General features: G+C 35.8%; 1 protein-coding gene across 16 annotated transcripts in view; it reads left to right on the top strand.

Moving 5' to 3' along the window:
* Window positions 1–21279, top strand: part of ATF2 (activating transcription factor 2) — a 92616-nt gene that overhangs the window by 48159 nt on the left and 23178 nt on the right. For all 16 annotated transcript variants that reach the window (XM_066346028.1, XM_066346023.1, XM_066346027.1 and 13 more), the window contains 2 exons: window positions 260–374; window positions 2184–2270. In XM_066346028.1, coding sequence (XP_066202125.1) covers window positions 260–374; window positions 2184–2270 — 202 coding nt within the window. The remainder of the gene's footprint in view (window positions 1–259; window positions 375–2183; window positions 2271–21279) is intronic.

Raw genomic sequence — 21279 nt, 5'->3', positions numbered from 1 at the left:
GTAATTGTAATTTTGGTGTGGAAGCGTTCGAGTACTGCAGTTACTTATGTTTCCATCTTGACTGGAAGTCCCCCTTTTTCATATCACTGCATACATTAGGCATTTAAGATACAATTGAAATAATTAAATTTTGCAATTTGCTTTGCAATGGCTAGACAATTTATTTTTAAATGCTATAGTAATAGGAGTAAAAATGCTCTTATGGTTGTAAAGATGATTCATACAGACTTCTTTAATTCCTGTCTTTTGTTTTTCTTAGTCCTGTACCAGGTCCATTTCCTCTTCTGTTACATCTTCCCAATGGACAAACAATGCCTGTTGCTATTCCTGCATCTATTACAAGTTCTAATGTGCATGTTCCAGCTGCAGTCCCAGTAAGTTTGAGATTTAGACTATTTAAATTTTTTCCTTGTGGCAAAACATCTTTGTAATCAGATGTTGGGCTGTTTGATGGTTTATTTTAAAGTGAATTCAACAAAATACTAGTGACAAATAGTAGTTATTCATTGATCTTTTTAGTGATAACATACCATTCAACGGAAACATAGTTAGAAATCTTAATTGTGTATTTCATATTTTTAATATTAAGAACATTATTCCTAGTCGGCACATTTCAATTTAACTAAATTTTTAAAATTCAAATATTAATACTGATTTTTTTTTTAAAGATATTTATACTAGAACATTTGTCAGATAAATCCATGGCATTTCAAATGTTGGAGAAATTGTTTGTAAAAACACTCTCTGTGAATTTTATGGTCAAGTTGGGTTTATAGAATTATTTTGCTCTTCAAGCATGGGAAAATCTAAACAGTCTAAAACAATAGTTAATCCCTCACTTTTCTAGTGAGAAAATCCAAAACATAGCTTGAGGGGCATGTTAATAATATAAATTTTAAAAGACATAGACAATAGTTAAATATCTGATTATAATATTCACTAATCTGGTGAATATTTAAAAGCACATTCTTTGGAATAATGTAAGTTAGAAAAAATTTTTTTTCTGTTCTCATATTTCATAAAACAGTTTAATTCAAACTCTCCAAATGTACCTTTAACATTAAAGTTTTCATCATTAGAACCACTTTTTAAGACATCTGGCACAATTTTCCAAAATATATTTTCAGTTTTACCTAAGTAATTTCACTTTTTGAATTTATTATTCTCTTTCTGGAAGTTCTACCCCAAGCACTAATACTCATCATATAATAGAAAGATACTTTCTTCTTTTACCTATTACTATTTCTGATTAGTATAATATCATTTATTATAAAAACTGTTTCTTAAAGCCCACTTATAGTAACATCAGCACTTTTGGTGAGATTATATACCCCAAGAATATTACTAAAATTCATTTTAAGTATTTTTATTAGCTAATTCTTCCAAATGACATTTCTGAGTATCCTAAATTAGCATCAGTTGAAATAATTTCAAGATTATATGAGCTTCAAACAGAACTTTGCTGTTCAAAATGCATTATTTGAATAACTTTATAAGGACTAAATATAAGGTGACTATACTTCTTTTCTGAGAATATTTTTGAGGAGGAAACATTCTTGTCCTGTATTTGCAATTATATGGTTATTCTGTGAAATGTAACTTATGAAAGAAACTGAAATAAAAAAGAGATATATTTTAATTATACCATAATCAGTGTTAATACTATGTTTTTAAAAAAAAGGCAAAAAACAAAATGTAAAAATCTGTTCCAGATTTTAGAGAAAGTATTGTAGGTAATCAGGTTCTTTTTTTGTCATCATGCAATATATTAATGTATCAAACTTTTTACATATTTTAGAAATTTTATATATTAGAAAAGTACAATGCATTGTTGAAATGACCTTTTATGTGTAGCTGTCACTTTTTGCCATTTTCTTTCACACTCAAAATTGAAGTGTGACAGATATATGAGAAGTTCTGCATCAATCACATTGAATACTGTGAGTTTCCTTAAGAAGGAAGCATTAAAAAAGAAATTGTGAAAATTGATGATTAGGGAAGCAGATGTTTCAGAAATTGATAACTTTTGTAGAATAAATTAGGATGTAAAATCGATAAGGGTTTAGGATATAGTTTTCTAATTTGAAATTTCAATTTATTATAGCATCTATTGTGCAGATAAAAGTACAAATCTTGTTTTGAATATATTCTCCAGCATTTATTTTTAAATATCTTTTGCATAGCTTGTTCGACCAGTCACCATGGTGCCTAGTGTTCCAGGAATTCCGGGTCCTTCCTCTCCTCAGCCAGTACAGTCAGAAGCAAAAATGGTAAACAAGATTTTATTTGTTCTGTCCATTTCTTGAGTCGGTTTTGAAATAGTGTTTTTCATTAAAGCTCACTTCAGATGGAACAATTTAAATCATATTTTGTAAAATTATGGAATGTTTAACACTATTACAAGAACCAGAAAAGTTAGAAAAGAAAAGCTTCCATTAGCATGCTGACTAGTTAGTGGTTTATTAAAATAAATGGATATATGGGGAGTAAATTTCTAATTCTTATCTGGTTTTTTGGGGTGTGCTTTTTTAAACAAACTGTCCTCCTGATAGAGGCAAGGAATATTAAAGCTGAAAGTAGATGCAGTCCTCTGCAGGCAGTGCTGATAAAGAGTTTTAAACAGGGATTTCAATTTATAGAACTGCACTGACAAAAATTCTGAAATAGTATACAAATTAGTAAATGTTGCACCTAATATATTAAGGAAAATTCTATTTTAGGGCTCTAAGATACTAAGAAATTAGTGTTTAAGAAATGAACTGTAGATTAGGTGTCAGGAGACATGTTTTCATTTTAATCCTAACTCTGCTGTTCATTACCCTTAACCAAGCCACTTTTACTTTTCTGAGACTCTTTCCTTGTGTAAAATAAAGTAATTAATCTTAGCTTTCTGGGGTTTCTCTTAGCCCCAAATCCTATAAATTTGCTGGTTTTCTTGCTGGGTTTTTTTTTCTTTAATTCTCTCTACCCTTCATATGTCTTAAATTTCATCTAGTAACTTTATTTAAAATGGTGGTGAACCCTACTTTATATCTTATGTAAATTAATCTCCTACTAAAAGGCCTTGTAATTATTCCTGAAGGATAACAAAGCCAGAATTGGGCAGAGAACACTGTTTCCTCTTCTCACTTGAGTTGTGAACCTTTGAAGCAAAGGATGGTAGGACAGACCTAAGAAGGCCTTGAATACATATTAACTCATGATACTCATTCAGTGGCATCCCCAAGAATAATTTTTGGGATCATTCCGCAATTGTTATGTGTGCTCAGTGACATCACTGAGCTAACTTATTGTGTGGTCTATTTTATTAGCCGCCTAGTTCTCTGACCCTAGGCATCAGGACTGTGAAGTAACTTCCTTGGAGAAGCACTCTGTGGTTAGTGGGGTGAGGATGAGAACAGCAGTTTCTTTATGCTCAGCTTGCGCACAGGAGTGTGCATTTCCATCACAGCTTTGGGAAGAGACCTTACAGGGCCTATATGCCAAAAGAAAGTAATTGAGTATCCCACTGACTTTTGGGGATTGGCTGCCAGCTGGGGTCTCTTGCATTATGCCATGGGCCCCAAGGGACTCCAGAATGGGAGTGGAGGGTGTTACTTCTCCCTTCATAACCAGTTTGAAGGGTAGCCAGTAGCTAGGCTGGTGTTCCAGAATGTTGTACAGTCCAGTGCTTCTTTTGTGCAGTATCACCATCTTTTTCTAGTCATTGTAATTCTCCCTTCTATGGTCTAACACAGTGGTCGGCAAACTCATTAGTCAACAGAGCCAAATATCAACAGTACAACGATTGAAATTTCTTTTGAGAGCCAAATGTTTTAAACTTAACCTATATAGGTAGGTACATTGTTATTAACTTAATTAGGGTACTCCTAAGCTGGTCTTTGCTAAACACTCAAGGGGCCAAAGAGCCGCATGTGGCTCGCGAGCCTCAGTTTGCCGACGACTGGATACTCAGGGCTGTTTCTTAACAGTAATTAATGAATGTATAATTAGGAAATTAATAGGTAGTTATTAGGCACCTATTATGTTCTTCACTTCAATGCTATATTAACAATACAGATTTGTACACATGAAACCATTATATATTGCAAGGTTTTAAATGTTTTATTGCTATTCTTTATTAGTGCAAATAATCAACCTGAAATTGGCATATGATTTTTTTTTTAACAATAAAACACACCATCTGAATGAACAAATAGGTGGTTGAGGCAGATAAAAATTAGGTTGTTATTAATTGTGGTGAGAGAACTTGGAAACTTGAGAGGGAAATTTTTCACATGATAGCATGTGTAAGTCAAAGTGTGGGAAATACTAAGGTGAATCATCACTTGATATCCAAAGAACTTCACTGGGAATGTTTTTTACACTTTTTACTTTAAACATATAGTACTAATTAAAAATTCAATTAGTGAGAATTGAGAGTAGAAACGGGAGTTAGAGATAATAATGTATACTGCATCTAAAAATATTTTTACATAGTGGCCTTTTTTTCTTACAAATTAATTCAAAAGGAACAAATCAGATTTAAAGAAATACTCTTGTTTTACAAGAGTAGTATGTATTTGTAGACACTTAAATTTAGCACTTCCCTAAATAACTTTCTGTATTAAGTTACCAGGAAATTAAATTAATAAGAATAAAAATGTTTTGTCTGCCTGTATATTAAAAAAAATACCAAAGCTATAATGTTCACAGATTTATATATGAATAATAATCATTGGTGGAAGGCCCCCAAATAGCATGGAGAGTCAAAGATTGCCCCATTTAAATTTAATAATCCAAATAAATGTTGTATTAGAACTTTGCTAATATGAAATAGCTTTATTTATTTGATTGCCTATTTTAATTGGTATAATAAATAAATTAGTCTTTTTAAAATTAAATAAAAAGACTTGGAAATAGACTTTCCTTATTTTAACTTTCATTATGGAAAATTTCAAACATATACAAAGTAAACTGGATAATATAATGAACCCCCATGTACTATCACCTAGCTTCAGCTATTAGCACTATAAGTACCATTCTTTTAGCTATACCTCAGACCACTCCCTACTCCTACTCTATTATTTTTAATAGGCTTTTTAATGTAAAATTGACATGCATTTACATGAACCAGTTTTAACTATACAGTTTTGATAAGTGCATTCATGTAACTCACACCCTTACTAAGCATTAACACTTACCCAGAAAGTTTTATTTTCCTTCCCAGTTGTTCATCTTCCCCAGCTGTTCTGATATTTGTCACCAGCAATTAGTTTTAGAATTTCATATAAATGAATTACTATATACTGTGTCCAGCTTAGCAGGTGTCTTGTTCCTATTGTTTTTTATTGTTAAGTGTGAGGCGGGGAGGCAGAGAGACAGACTCCTGTATGTACCCTGACCAGAATCCACCTTTAAGCCCACAAGGGGCCACTGCTCCATTGCTTGGCAACTGAGCCATTTCAGTGCCTGAGGTAAGGCCATGGTGCCATCCTCAGTGCCCAGGGCCAACTTGTTTGAATGGGCCATGGCTGCAGGAGTGAGGGGAAAGAAGAGAGAAAGAGAAGGAGGAGGGGTGGAAATGCCAGTGGTCTCTTCTCCTGTGTGCCTTGACTGGGTATTGAACCTGGGACTTCCACAGGCCAGGCCAATGCTCTACCTCTAAGCCAACTGGCCAGGGCCTATTCATGTTGTTGAGTGTATCATAGTTTGCTTTTTTATTGCTAAGTAGCATTCCATTATATGAATAGAATATACCACAATTTCTTTATCTAGTCTTCTCTTGATGAACAATTGAATGGCTTTTACTATTTAGCTACTATGAGTAAAACTCTTGTGAACATTTTTATATAACTCTTTTTGTGGATGTATATTTTCATCGGGTCTATCTACCAAAGAGTAGAATTACTGAGTCAGGGTAGGTATACATTTAACTTATGAGAAACTGCCAGAACTTTTTCCAAAGGTTTACATTCCCACAAGCTAGCATGGGATTCCAGTTTTTACCACATTTTTTGCCAATATTTATTTTTATTTATCATTTTCCTTGTAGACATTCTAGGAGTATATAGCATTTCCAATTTGACTAGACTTTTTCTGTGATATCTTTTACCCATTTTTAAATTGGGTTACTTGTTTTTTTTATTGTATTATATGAATTCTTTATATGGTAGATAAAAAATTTTGTTATATATATCTTACAAATATTTTCTCTTAGTCTGTAGTTTGCCTTTATTTTTCTTAATGGTATATTTGTACTATTACTGATTGCTACTGTTACCTTAAATATTTTGTTCCACCTACTTAATTGAGTTTACTTAAAAGTTTGCTTATCTTATTAGCTTCTTAAAGTGGAAGTTTAGATTATTGATTTAAATCTTTTTACCTTTTTTTTCCTTCTTTTTCCAAGTGAGAGGAAAGGAGATAGAAAGACTGACTCCCACATGTGCCCCGAGACTGGGATTCACCTGGCAACCCCTGTCTGGGGTCAATATTCTGCCCATCTGGGGCCATGCTCCCAAGGGAGCTATATATTTTTAGTTAAGTGCCTGAGGCAGAGGCTCCACAGAGCCATCATTATAACAGGGGCCAATGTGCTTGAACCAATTGAGCCATGGCTGCAGGAGCAGAAGAGAGAAGGGGATGGGGTGGAGGAACAGATGGTCACTTCTCCTGTGTGCCCTGACCAGGAATTGAACCCGGGACATCCACAAGCTGGTCCAGCACTCTTCCGCTGAGCCAATGGGCTAGCTCTTCATCTTTTTACCTTTTTAATATAGGCATTTAAAGCTATTATTTTCTCTGTGCACAAATTTTGATATGCTGTTTTTCTTATCATTTATTTTTTAATTTTCCTTGTGATTTTTTTCCTTGTGCTATGGGTTACTTAAAAGTGTATTGTAGCCTGACCAGGCAGTGGCGCAATGGATAAAGTGTGGGATGTGAAGGACCCAGGTTCGAGACCCTGAGGTCACTGGCTCGAGCAAGGGGTCACTCGGTCTGCTGTAGCCCCCGGTCAAGGCACATATGAGAAATCAATCAATGAACAACTAAGGAACCACAACTAAGAATTGATGTTTCTCATCTCTCTCCCTTCCTCTCTGTCTGTCTCTATCTGTCCTTCTCTCTGACTCTCTCTGTCTCTCCCACAAGAAAAAAAAATGTATTGTATGAATTTATACAGTATTTACTGTTGTGTCTGTCTTATTCTATTTAGAATAATGCTTTTGAGACTTATTCATACTGTATATTTCATTCCCTTTATTACTGAGTATTATTTCATTGTATGAATATAGCGTTTAGCCATTCACCTTATTGATGTGCATTTGGGTTGTTCTGGTGCTTAGATATTATAAATTAATCTTCTGTGAACATTCTTGTACAATTATTTGTCGAGAGAGATATGTCTTCATTTCTCTTGGGTAAATATTCACTGTAGGTTTACTGTTGGTTTAATTTGTATGACTAGAACAATACTAGCTGAACCAATTATTTGCTTTTTAAAATTTGGAAACTAAGGCTCTTTTGACAAATCACCCTAATGTTTCTATAAAGAAGATTATGTTTTAACACTTTGGTAAATATACTTTTATTAATTTATATTCATTTATTATTTAATGATTCAAATATTTATTAAGATCTTATGACAACAGGGGAAATTTCAGTATGGGCTGGGTATTAGATGATATTAAAGACTTGCTGCTAATTTTGTTAGAGCATTAATGTCATATGGTGATTATGATTTTTTTAAAAAGTCTTCAGGCGCCTGACCTGTGGTGGCACAGTGGATAAAGCGTCAACCTGGAATACTGAGGTCACTGGTTTGAAACCCCAGGCTTGCCTGGTCAAGGCACATATGGGAGTTGATCCTTCCTGCTCCTCACTTCTTTCTCTGTCTCTCTCTTTCTCTCTCTAAAATGAATAAAAATAAAATCCTTTAAAAGTCTTCAGGCATACTGATTTATGGTGAAAATGAGACAGACAGGAAATTACATAGTTTCAGGCAGTACTAACCAGAATGATGTGACAGAGCAATGGTTACAGACTCGAAGCATAGTGAATGTGTTGGGTTCAGAGTTATGTTTTGATCTCTGTCTTTTAAAACTTTGTATTTGTTACTAATTTTAACAATTAGAATATTTCCACATGAAAATCCAGATTTCTGGCTTCTCTTGAAAACTCAACAATATGCATTTTTTATAGTTTTGAAGAATTTAAAAATTCTGCATTAGATATATTTATCTAATCAAACTAGATTTCAATTTCAGCCATTTTTCAATAAGATATTTCAGAATTTTTTCTTTCAATATATGTATATTTTTAAATCAATTTCTATAAAATTCTAGAGCAGGTAAAACTAATTTGTAGTGGAAAAACAGTGTTTCGTGGGACTTACTGGGAAGCGGCACGAGAGAACATTCTGTGGTATGGCAATGTTTGTAGAGGCTTTGCTTACACAAGTGTGTACGTATATGGAAACACTGACTAGTACACTTACGATCTGTGCATGTTTTTTTTGTTTTTTCTTGTATTTTTCCGAAGCTGGAAACGGGGAGGCAGTCAGACAGGCTCCCGCATGCGCCTGACCGGGATCCACCCGGCATGCTCCCCCCTCCCCCGGGGGCGATGCTCTGCCCATCCTGGGCATTGCTCTGCCGCAATCAGAGCCATTCTAGCGCCTGAGGCAGAGGCCACAGAGCCATCCTCAGCGCCCGGACCAACTTTGCTCCAGTGGAGCCTTGGCTGCGGGAGCAGAAGAGAGAGACAGAGAGGAAGGAGAGGGGGAGGGGTGGAGAAGCAGATGGGCGCTTCTCCTGTGTGCCCTGGCCGGGAATCGAACCCGGGACTCCTGCACGCCAGGCCGATGCTCTACCACTGAGCCAACCGGCCAAGGTTGTGCATGTTTTTATATGTATATTTCAGTTCCAAAAAAATGATAAAATATTTAGGGAAATATGTACTGATAATCTGCTACTTCCTTTAAAATGCACCAAAAAATAAAATAAGTTGGATTTATGAATGATGGATAGAGGGATAAGTTGTGAACAGGTGTGTGACAAAGCAATATAGTAAAATGTTAGTGGTAAACAAGTTTGTGGGTATACAGATGTTTATTGTATAATTCTTCCATCTAGGATGTGTGTTTGAAACTTTTTATAATAAAATGTTGAGAAAGACTAGTGTTTTTCAGAAGAGGAAAAAAACAGGGCTAGCCTGAGGATACCTAGGACTTAGACTTTCTGAGATATTTGCTGATCTTCCTTTCTAGTTGACTTTGAATGAACTGATCTCCACTCCTGGTTCTTGTATAAACTGGTTGCTTCTCAGCAGTATCAGTCACGTATCTGCTTTTGGACCTTAGGTCTCTGCATTTTCATAGCACTCCTTGTCTCTATAGGATAAGTGGAACTGGAAGCAGAAGTGAGAAGCAAGATTTATTTTCCAAGGTTCACAAAAAAAGATTAAAAACAACAATAATTATTATTTAGAAGAAAATGTGTTACCTACCCTGAAGCTCAGGTATCTATTTGGCTTATAACTCTCTGGATAATTATTTCAATTATCTTATCTGGCTTTTATTTCAATCTTCATAGCTGTGTAACAGGTGGTATTGTTTTATGAATAAAATAAAACATTAAGTAAAAAAAGTGTATCACATATATTCCAAATATTTTGGTGCTTTTCTCTTTTTTATTGATTTATATTTTAATTACACTGCGGTTTGGAAATATAACCACCTTTAGTATATTTATCCTGTGTTTTCATTTTCTAATATATCATAGTTATTTGGCTCATTTGTGAAAAAAATAGATGTTGCCATGCTATTCAAGTAACATGAACTGGCAACAAAATATCAATTGCCTAGATGCTAAAGGACTTTTGATTAGTTGGGGGTTATTTTGTTGTACAGAAATTATTTAATTTCACACTTCACTATTGGTTTTTATCAAATATTGTTAGTCTGTTTTCCTTGTCTTAGTAACATAGAATGAACACTATTTAGTACCTTTTAAGAATTTACAGTGCTTGTGTGTCATTATCATCAATATTAACTATACTTATATGTTGTTAGAAGTACGAAATGAATTTATCAACTTTAGGGAATAACCAAAGAAATTCTTTGGGTTTTGTATTTAATTCATGTTTTTAAATTTTGTATCAGTCTGATTATTTCTATCGATTGTTACTTATTAACAAACATTTCTTGGGTACCAAGAAATTCAGCAGATTTTATCTTAAATTTTGAGGTAGGTTTGTTGTTTGTTTGCAAATGTTGCTTGTAACCATCAAGAGAGTCAAAAAAGTATTGCCTTTAAGAAGGCCAACATTGATTTTTTTTCAACAGGTACAGACAATATTAGATTTATTCAAGTTTTTTTTTTTGGTTTTTGTTTTTTTGTATTTCTCTGAAGCTGGAAACGGGGAGAGACAGTCAGACAGACTCCCGCATGCGCCCGACCGGGATCCACCCAGCACGCCCACCAGGGGCCAATGCTCTGCCCACCAGGGGGCGATGCTCTGCCCCTCCGGGGCGTCACTCTGCCGCGACCAGAGCCACTCTAGCGCCTGGGACAGAGGCCAAGGAGCCATCCCCAGCGCCCAGGCCATCTTTGCTCCAATGGAGCCTTGGCTGCAGGAGGGGAAGAGAGAGACAGAGAGGAAGGAGGGGGGGGTGGAGAAGCAAATGGGCGCTTCTCCTATGTGCCCTGGCCGGGAATCGAACCCGGGTCCCCCGCATGCCAGGCCGACGCTCTACCACTGAGCCAACCGGCCAGGGCCTAGATTTATTCAAGTTTTAAATTTACTTCTTCCGTAAGTTTTTTTTTTTTTTTACAGGGTTTTTTTTTTTTAACAATTTTAATTTATTTATTAAATTTAATGCAGTGACATTGATAAATCAGGGTACATATGTTGAGAGAAAACATCTCTAGATTATTTTGACATTTGATTGTGCTGTATACCCCTCCCCCAAAGCTAAATTGTCTTCTGTCACCTTCTATCTGGTTTTCTTTGTGCCCCTCCCCTTCCCCAACCCCTCTCTCCTTCTTCACCCCTTCCCCACCCCTCCACCCCATGCCCTGTTACCATCACATTCTTGTCCATGTCTCTAAGTCTCATCTTTATGTCCCATCTAGGCATTGGTTCATACAGTTCTTAGTTTTTTTCTAATTTACTTATTTCACTCCGTATAATGTTATCAAGGTCCATCCATGTTATTGTAAATGATCCGATGTCATCATTTCTTATGGCTGAGTAGTATTCCATAGTATATATGTACCAAAGCTTTTTAATCCCCTCGTCCTCTGACGGACACTTGGGCTGTTTCCAGATCTTCGCTATTGTGAACAATGCTGCCATAAACATGGGGTGCATTTCTCCTTTTCGAGCCGTTCTAATCGTGTCCTTGGGGTATATTCCTAAAAGTGGGATAGCTGGGTCAAAAGGCAGTTCAATTTTCAGTTTTTTGAGGAATCTCCATACTGTTTTCCACAGAGGCTGCACCAGTCTGCATCCCCACCAGCATTGCAGGAGGGTTCCCTTTTCCCCACATCCTCGCCAGCACTTATTCTGGGTTGTTTTGTTGATGAATGCCATTCTGACTGGTGTGAGGTGATATCTCATTGTGGTTTTAATTTGCATTTCTCTAATGATTAGTGATGTTGAGCATTTTTTCATATGCCTATTGGCCATCTGTATGTCCTCTTTGGAGAAGTGTCTATTCATCTCTTTTGCCCATTTTTGGATTGGATTGTTTGTCTTCCTGGTGTTGAGATTTACAAGTTCTTTATAAATTTTGGTTATTAACCTCTTATCAGACGTATGGTCAAATATGTTCTCCCATTGTGTAGTTTGTCTTTTTATTCTGTTCTTGTTGTCTTTAGCTGTGCAAAAGCTTTTTAGTTTGATATAGTCCCATTTGTTTATCCTGTCTTTTATTTCACTTCCCCATGGAGATAAATCAGCAAATATATTGCTCCGAGAGATGTCCGAGAGCTTACTGCCTATGTTTTCTTCTAAGATGCTTATGGTTTCACGGCCTACATTTAAGTCTTTTATCCATTTTGAGTTTATTTTTGTGAGTGGTGTAAGCTGGTGATCTAGTTTCATTTTTTTGCAGATAGCTGTCCAATTTTCTCAAAACCATTTGTTAAAGAGGCTGTCTTTACTCCATTATATTTCCTTACCTCCTTTGTCAAATATCAGTTGTCCATAGAACTGTGGGTTTATTTCTGGGTTCTCAGTTCTGTTCCATTGATCTATATGCCTGTCCTTATGCCAGTACCAGGCTGTTTTGAGTACAATGGCCTTGTAGTATAACTTGATATCAGGAAGTGTGATACCTCCCACTTTATTCTTCTTTTTTAAGATTGCTGAGGCTATTCGTGTTCTCTTTTGGTTCCATATAAATTTTTGGAATATGTGGTCTATATCTTTGAAGTATATCATTGGTATTTTAATTAGTATTGCATTGAATTTATAGATTGCTTTAGGTAATATAGACATTTTAATGATGTTTATTCTTCCTAACCATGAGCATGGTATATGCTTCCACTTGTTTGCATCTTCCTTGATTTCTTTTATCAATGCTTTGTAATTTTCCGAGTACAAGTCTTTAGTCTCCTTGGTTAAGTTTATTCCTAGGTACTTTATTTTTTTGGTTGTAATTGTGAAGGGGATTGTTTCCTTAATTATCTTTCTGACTGTTCATTGTTGGTGTATAAAAATGCCTCTGATTTCTGAGTATTGATTTTATATCCTGCCACTTTGCTGAATTTATTTATCAGGTCCAGTAGTTTTTTGACTGAGACTTTAGTGTTTTCTATATACAATATCATATCATCTGCAAATAATGATAGTTTTACTTCTTCTTTTCCTACTTGAATGCCTTTTATTTCTTCTTCTTGTCTGATTGCTGTGGCTAGGACTTCCAGGACCATGTTAAATAAGAGTGGTGAAAGGGGGCACCCCAGCCTTGTTCCAGATCTTAAGGGTATTGCTTTTAATTTTTTCCCATTGAGTATGATGTTGGCTGTGGGTTTCTCATAGATGGCTTTTATCATGTTGAGGTATGTTCCCTGTATTCCCACTTTGCTGAGAGTTTTGGTCATGAATGGGTGCTGGATTTTATCAAATGCTTTTTCTGCATCTATTGAAATTATCATATGGTTTTTCTCCTTCTTTTTGTTTATGTGATGAATCACATTGATTGATTTTACGAATATTGTACCAGCCTTGCCTCCCCAGAATAAATCCCACTTGATCATGGTGTATGATTTTTTTTATATATTGTTGGATCCGGTTTGCTAATATATTATTGAGGATTTTAGCATCTATATTCATCAGAGATATTGGCCTATAATTTTCTTTCTTTGTGTTGTCTTTGCCTGGTTTTGGAATCAGAATTATGCTCGCCTCATAAAAGGAGCTTGGAAGTCTTCCTTCCTCTTGAATTTTTTGAAATAGTTTGAGAAGGATAGGAGTTAGTTCTTCTTTGAATATTTGGTAGAATTCCGTTGTGAAGCCATCGGGCCCCAGACTTTTCTTTGTTGGGAGTTTTTTGATAACTGTTTCTATCTCATTTGTTGTAATTGGTCTGTTTAGGTTTTCTGATTCTTCCAGATTGATTTTTGGAAGATTGTATGTTTCAAGGAATTTGTCCATTTCATCTAGGTTGTCTAGTTTTTTGGCATACAGTTCTTCATAGTATTTTCTTACAATATTTTGTATTTCTGTTGTGTCAGTTGTTATTTCTCCTCTCTCATTTCTAATTTTATTTATTTGAGTCCTCTCTTTTTCTTGGTGAGTCTAGTTAAAGGTTCATCAATCTTGTTTACCTTTTCAAAGAACCAGCTCCTAGTTTCATTGATCCTCTGTATTGTTTCTTTAGCTTCTATGTCATTTATTTCTGCTCTGATCTTTATTATTTCCTTCCTTCTACTACATTTGGGCTTTACTTGCTGTTCTTTTTCTTAATTCTTTTAGATGCAGGGTTAAGTTGTTTATTTGAGCTTTTTCTAGCTTCTGAAAGTGTGCCTGTAGTGCTATGAACTTCCCTCTCAGCACTGCTTTCGCTGTGTCCCATAAATTTTGAGTTGTTGTATGCTCATTGTCATTCGTTTGTAGGAATTTTTTTATTTCTTCTTTGATCTCGTTCTTAATCCATTCATTATTTAACAACCTGCTATTTAGTTTCCATGTTTTTGAGAATTTTTGAGCTTTTCTGTTGTGATTCATTTCTAGTTTCATGCCGTTGTGATCGGAGAAAGTGCTTGATATGATTTCAATCTTCTTAAATTTGTTGAGAGCACTTTTGTGCCCTATCCTAGAGAATGTACCATGAGCACTTGAAAAGAATGTATATTCTGCTGCTTTAGGGTGAAAGGTTCTGAAGATATCTATTAAATCGAGTTGATCTAGTGTTTCCAATAAGTCTGCTGTTTCTTTGTTAATTTTCTTTCTTGAGGATCTATCTAGTGATGTTAGTGGGGTATTGAAATCCCCTACTATTATAGTATTGCTGTTGATCTCACGCTTTAAATCCATCAAAGTCTGCTTTATGTATTTGGGTGCTCCTATATTAGGTGCATAGATATTTATAATAGTTATATCTTCCTGTTGGATTACTCCCTTTATCATTATGTAGTGGCCTTCTTTATCTCTTACTATATCCTTTGTTTTAAAGTCCAATTTGTCTGATATAAGTATTGCTACCCCAGCTTTTTTTTCATTTCCGTTTGCATGAAATGTTTTTTTCCATTCTTTTACCTTCAATCTATGTGTGTCTTTTGTTCTAAGGTGTGTCTCTTGTAGACAACATATGTATGGGTCCTGTTTTCTTATCCACACAGCTACCCTATGTCTTTTGATTGGATCATTTAATCCATTTACATTTAAGGTTATTATTGATATGTAGTTGTTTATTGCCATTTTCTTCTTTAAAGGTGTATTCCTTTTTTTCGCTATATTCTTTTCCCACTTTGATCTGTTTACAACAGGCCCCTTAACATTTCCTGCAGCATTGGTTTGGTTGTAATGAATTCCTTGAGTTGTTTTTTGTCTGGGAAGCTTTTTATTTCTCCTTCTTCCCTAAGTTCTTAAGGCCAACTTACAAATCTAGTTATATAAGTGTCCCTTTTAAAGGGCTCAAAATATAATTAATACTAAACATCTTAATCTAAGGATAATTTATTTTAGGTACTTTTAGAACATAAAATACTACCAAATAGGTACAGATTATTTCTAAATATGAATTAAAATGTCAGTGTCATTGATTTACTTTTTTAAAAGCTTCAAGGGGCTAAAAATAAAAACTTAACAAAAGAAGAAATAATTATGTCATCTCAACTGAAGAAAATTGAAACTAGATTCATATTCCAATACACAGAGGTTTCTTAATGACCAGATAAGTATTCATGGGACTTTATTATTTTCACCATCAGTAATAGAACTCCAAATCCATGCTTTCCAAATGAGTGGTTCCCAGTTTACATCCCCAGTATTCACATTACATGATAAATTTTCTGACTTCACCAGGCTGCATTCTACCAGTAAAACTAACAATTTCTTTTACTACTTCAGTTGGATTTTGCTTTGTTATTTTCAACTCTCTGAAAATACTTAAAAACATCCTCCCTGCTTGGTTCTGCATGTCTCTTAAGGATTTGTTTGACCTTTGTGGTTACAGTCTATTAATGACATGCTAAAATACTGTAGCAGTGCTAATTCTACTAAAATAACCTGTGGTTAAAAAATAATTTAAGAGAAATGGCAGCATTGGAACACATAAAATGAGTAGCACACTATAGCTGAAAAACTTACTTGTATCCTAAGATAGCTGAGGATGCTTCTTTTGTGGTGCCCTGATTTCAGATGCCCAGTGCTTACAGGAAGATATTATACACCCATTGAGTTTGTGTCCACCATAAATACTGAAATAAGATTCTACTTTTCTGCTAAAGAAATTTCTTCAGAGCAAGTTCTTTTTATTTTTTTAAAGAACTTTAAGGCTTTGGAAAGTAAGAATGTGGTAAAAATATAAATGTAGGTGGAGATTCACAGATACAAGTTTATATAGTACTTTCTTTTTTTTTTGTATTTTTCTGAAGCTGGAAACGGGGATAGACAGTCAGACAGACTCCCGCATGTACCCTACCGGGATCCACCCGGCACACCCACCAGGGGGCGACACTCTGCCCACCAGGGGGCGATGCTCTGCCCCTCCTGGGCGTCGCTCTGTAGCGACCAGAGCCACTCTAGCGCCTGGGGCAGAAGCCAAGGAGCCATCCCCAGCGCCCGGGCCATCTTTGCTCCAATGGAGCCTCGCTGCGGGAGGGGAAGAGAGAGACAGAGAGGAAAGAGAGGGGGAGGGGTGGAGAAGCAGATGGGCGCCTCTCCTGTGTGCCCTGGCCAGGAATCGAACCCGGGACTTCTGCACGCCAGGCCGACGCTCTACCACTGAGCCAACCGGCCAGGGCCTATATAGTACTTTTTAATACCACACAAAAACTCATAAAATCTGCTTTCTACAAAATTACACTGTACCTCACCAAATTTAGGTTTAGGGATTTTCTTTGTCATGAAGCACATAAACCATAGATATTTGCTATCTTTGTTACTCTTCTAATAGCACAATTTTCTTACATAATATTTGTAATCAAAAAGTAAATCTTCTGAATGTTAATCATCTAGGAGTTTTAAGATGTTGTAAAGTATTTAAGTAATATTCTCCAGAATCATCCCTTTAAGGCTTGTGTGACAAACTGAGAAATATCTCTGCACACAGTGGGTAGTCAGAGGGTTTTCTGCAGGGGGTTTCTACTGAGAGCTGACAGAGGGCATCTTGGCAAATGTTCAGAAACCCACATTAACTTAGCTGGGCCCTGCATGGAACCTCATGTTCAGCAGAATTCTTCTGACCTGCCTCTGCATGCCAAGCTAATCAGCAAACACCTAATGAGCCCACTCCAAAGAAACAGACTCTTTCCCAACTTACTTCATTTTCATATGTTCTCTGGGGGTGGGGAGACAAGACTTCATGAGGACTGATGATGCTGCAAAGACCACAATAATGATAATTAACTTGCTGAATTTAGAAGATTATGCTGTTAATTAGTTGCAAAATAAAGATAAGTAATAGAGCAGCAGATGGTAGGATAACACCCAGGAGAAGGAGGGTTATTACTCTGATGAGCTTTTGTGGCACATATGAAATATGAATCTGACTTTTTCATAAATTGTTTCTAGAGAACATTATGTTTTTTCTTTGAAGTATGATGGAGTAGTTTGTTCATACTAAGTTCTGACAGATAAAAAATTTGTCTACAAGACTACAACAAACAACAGAGAATTTGAATAGCAAATTATTTTTAACAGATTACCTCGTAAAGTGAATGTCATACCAGCACAGTTTATTTTTAAGAAAATTTTTAATACAGTAGAATTTTACATTGAAAATTCTAAACATTAAAACACTGGTCTGCTTAGAAATATAGTAATAAAGATATTTTCATTTTCTTTCAAAACAAGGCATATGCCTTTAGTTTAAAATTAAAGTTATGCCTGTGTTTTATTGTATATGCTGGAGATAGATTTTTAAATATTTAATTTCATGAGTACTCTTTTTTTTTTTTTACTTATATTAAATTTATTGAAATTTTGGTCTTAGTAATAGGCTGACCAATGTCTGATAATCTTATTGATTCCTAAAACTCTTAAATACTTAATATTAGACAAGAATCTCTAGTTTGGCAAAACATTTGTTTAAAATTTATTCAAAAGACAATTTCTTGTCCTAGCTCTGCTTCTGACTCACTCTGTGACTCTGGGAGTTAACCACTCTCAGGTTAACTGTAAGGTAGTGATTGGACTAATTGATTTCAGTATCTCTGCTAGCTCAAAAATTATATTTTTAAGGCCTGGTCAATGTCTCAATGGATTCAGCATTAGCCCAGCATATGGATGTTCTGGGTTTAATTCCCAATCAGGGCACACAGAAGAAGTGACCATCTGCTTTCCTCCCTCCCCATTCTCTTCCTTCTCTCCTTCCCCTTCTGCATTAGTGGCTCAATTGTGTGCATGGCCCTGGGTGCTGAGGATGGCTCTCTTAGAGCTTGTCAGTCTCAGGCACTAAAAATAGCTCAGTACTTGAGCATTGGCCCCAGATGGGGTTGCCAGGTGGATCCCAGGTGAGGCACATGCAGGAGTCTGCCTCACTATCTCCCTCTCATCTAAATATATATATATATATAGCAAATATATATGAATGTATGGTAGATATCCTTATATTAATTGTAAAGTTTATATGAATCACTTAGTGACTTTTTCACCTAACTCATTGTAATTTCTTTTAGTTTACATGTATATTTATTGCTATTTTTTTAAACTCTGCATTTCAGAGCAGTGTTCATTAACCCTTGAAAATCTTTTTCTTAAAATTTGTACCCAGTGGCACACTTTCCAAGTCTGTCTCATTGTAATCAGTGTAACAGCATGGAGCAAACATTAGAGCTTCTTCACTGGATGAGTACTGTATACCCTAGGGCAGTCAAGAGAGGATAATGAATGAATACTGATGCTGCTTTTAAGTGCTCTATAAGGTAGTAATTTGCCCTACTAAAGATTATTCAAGAGAGTGATGTTTATGTACTTCAAACTCCCCTATGTGCAGTTACTGTATTTCATTAATTCTAAGAGTTAAGCTCTTCACTATAAAACTTTAAATGCTTTTCAGTTCTCTTTTCTACCTAAGGACTTAAAAATGTTTTACTAACACATAGTTTATCATGATTCACAGCTCAACTACTACCTATATTTATGTTCATTTTATATCCAGAAATGAAAGCTCTAACCTAACACTAGAGACTAGGTACTATTCATTGTATTGTGATGTCTACTGTTCTGTTTTCTAAAGGTATAATTATGCAAAGTGATCACCTCCCCAAATTCTCCTCCTTTGTTCTGTTTATATGACCCACATTTTTAAACTTCTATCTTTCTACTTTTAATTCTTCTTTGACTATTTAGCCTAAGTATTCATACCTGATTACAGCTGGCTACTTTTTTGGCCATTTACCTAATTTTAGTTTTAATTCATCTACTTTCACATTATCTCATCAGTTATGAATGCCCAAGATCCTGTATCATAACCACTAATATAGTTGTTTCTACTTGTTTAAAAAAGAAAAATAAGAGAACCAAGAATTTTTTTTTTTTTTTTTTTTTTGTATTTTTCTGAAGTTGGAAACGGGAAGGCAGTCAGACCAACTCCCTCACGCGCCTGACCGGGATCCACCCGGCATGCCCACCAGGGGGTGATGCTCTGCCCATCTGGGGAGTTGCTCTGTTGCAACCAGAGCCATTCTAGTGCTTGGGGCAGAGGTCATAGAGCCATCCTCAGCGCCCGGGCCAACTTTGCTCCAATGGAGTCTTGGCTGCGGGAGGGGAAGAGAGAGACAGAGAGGAAGGAGAGGGGGTAGGGTGGAGAAGCAGATGGGCGCTTCTCCTGTGTGCCCTGGCCGGGAATCGAACCCAGGACTCCTGCACGCCAGGCCAACGCTCTACCACTGAGCCAACCGACCAAGGCAAGAACCAAGAATTTTATTTTATCTGGATTCTGAAATACGCAGTATATGATGTGGTCTTAAAAATGTATGTTATGTAATAAAGTATGTCTAAGGCTAAGCCAGTGCTTAAGATGACCCGTAAGTGCATTTTTCCTAAGTACATTTTGAAAAAACAAAAGTGTAGAAATTCCTGATTCTTTGACATCCCCTCACACCTGTGCAAAGAAAATGGAGGCTATTTTTGGAGAAACAAGAAAGCTGACATTTGAGAAATCCTTTTATGAGTCAGGTACTTTTGCATATTTTATTTGATATACCGTACCCCACAGGGAAGTTATTATTCATTCCCAATTTTACAGATAAGACTTAAAGATTAAATGATTTGGTCAGTTACATGCAGAGTTAAATTCTGAACATTAAGTGTCTTCTCAGCTGTATACAATATGTATACAGTGTATATTACGTATACGAACAAGTGGAAATATTAGGACTTTACATATTGTAGTGCACTTTGCAGTTCAAAAAGAAGACCTCTGTCAGAAAAGAGAGAAAAACCTACCAGATCATCGAGTGGTGTTGGCTTTAGTAGTTGCACTATTTAGACTTGGCATTCCTAATCCTTTGTGGTTGTCTTTTGTATCATTATGCTATACAGCCTCAGATTTTATCACTCCTTGGGTTTTTTGGACAGTTCCAGGATTTGAACTAGCTTAATAGCTGTGTGTCTGTGGACAAATCTCTGGTTTCCTAATCTGTAAAACAGGGATGTTTTCCTATTAGAAACTCATTGATAATAACATGAATGGATCTCAAGTGCATTATGCTAAAGGAAAGAAGCTGGATTCAGAAGGTTGTATACTGTATGATTCCATTTCTTTGGTATTCTGGAAAAGGCAAAACTTTGGGGTCAGAAAACAGATCAGTGTTTTCCAGGGACTGGGTGTAAGGACAGAAAAGGAGCATGAGAGAAATTTGAGGGGTGATAGAACTGCACTGTGTCTGCTGGTAGGGGTGGTTCTGCAACTGTATGTGCTTGTTAAAACTCATAGAACTGCACACTAAAATGAGTGTATTTGACTGTATGTAACTTCTACCTCAGTAAAACTTTTTAAACTACTGACTTTGTTTTTTTAAATTATACTCAGAATCTACAGTGATTAATAGTAAAAGAAAATGTCCACTAACAATTGTCCAGGTGTAATTATTGCCTAGTGGAAATTTTGTTGATCTTTTCATATATGCTTCAGTTTTTAAGGGATCAGAATCACTGAAGGTAAGATACATGTAGATGAAAATAAAAATACTTACAATTTTTGAATAGTTGTAAAATTTTCTAAATTGTTCTTAGTTGGCATGAATTAAAGCAGTTGTACTAGAATAATTTGGGCTCCTTTTTAAAAAGCTCTCTCTTCTCTCTTACCCCTTCCCGCTGTATCCAGGGAAGGGAGAGAGAAAAGGTTACCAAGAATCTGTTTTTAACTTGGAACATCCAGGCAATTACATACTTCCAGAAAGTTTGGGAAGCACTGAGTAGACTTCAACACAGTCCTCATACCAAAAGCGGTAGCCTTTCTCTCCTGAAATTTACACCTGAGTGTGGATCTTAGGAAAACATAATGGACATATTTATGCACTAGATTTTGTGAGAGAACTTTATTTTGGACTCAAGGACTTTATCTCAGTTATTAACATTATCTGCAATAATAGATAGGTCTCTCAAGCCCCCTGAGATCTC

The sequence above is a fragment of the Saccopteryx leptura genome, chromosome 7 (assembly GCF_036850995.1).
Source record: "Saccopteryx leptura isolate mSacLep1 chromosome 7, mSacLep1_pri_phased_curated, whole genome shotgun sequence".
NCBI classification, from domain to species: Eukaryota; Metazoa; Chordata; class Mammalia; order Chiroptera; family Emballonuridae; genus Saccopteryx; species Saccopteryx leptura.
This window is presented reverse-complemented; position numbering and strand designations above follow the sequence as displayed.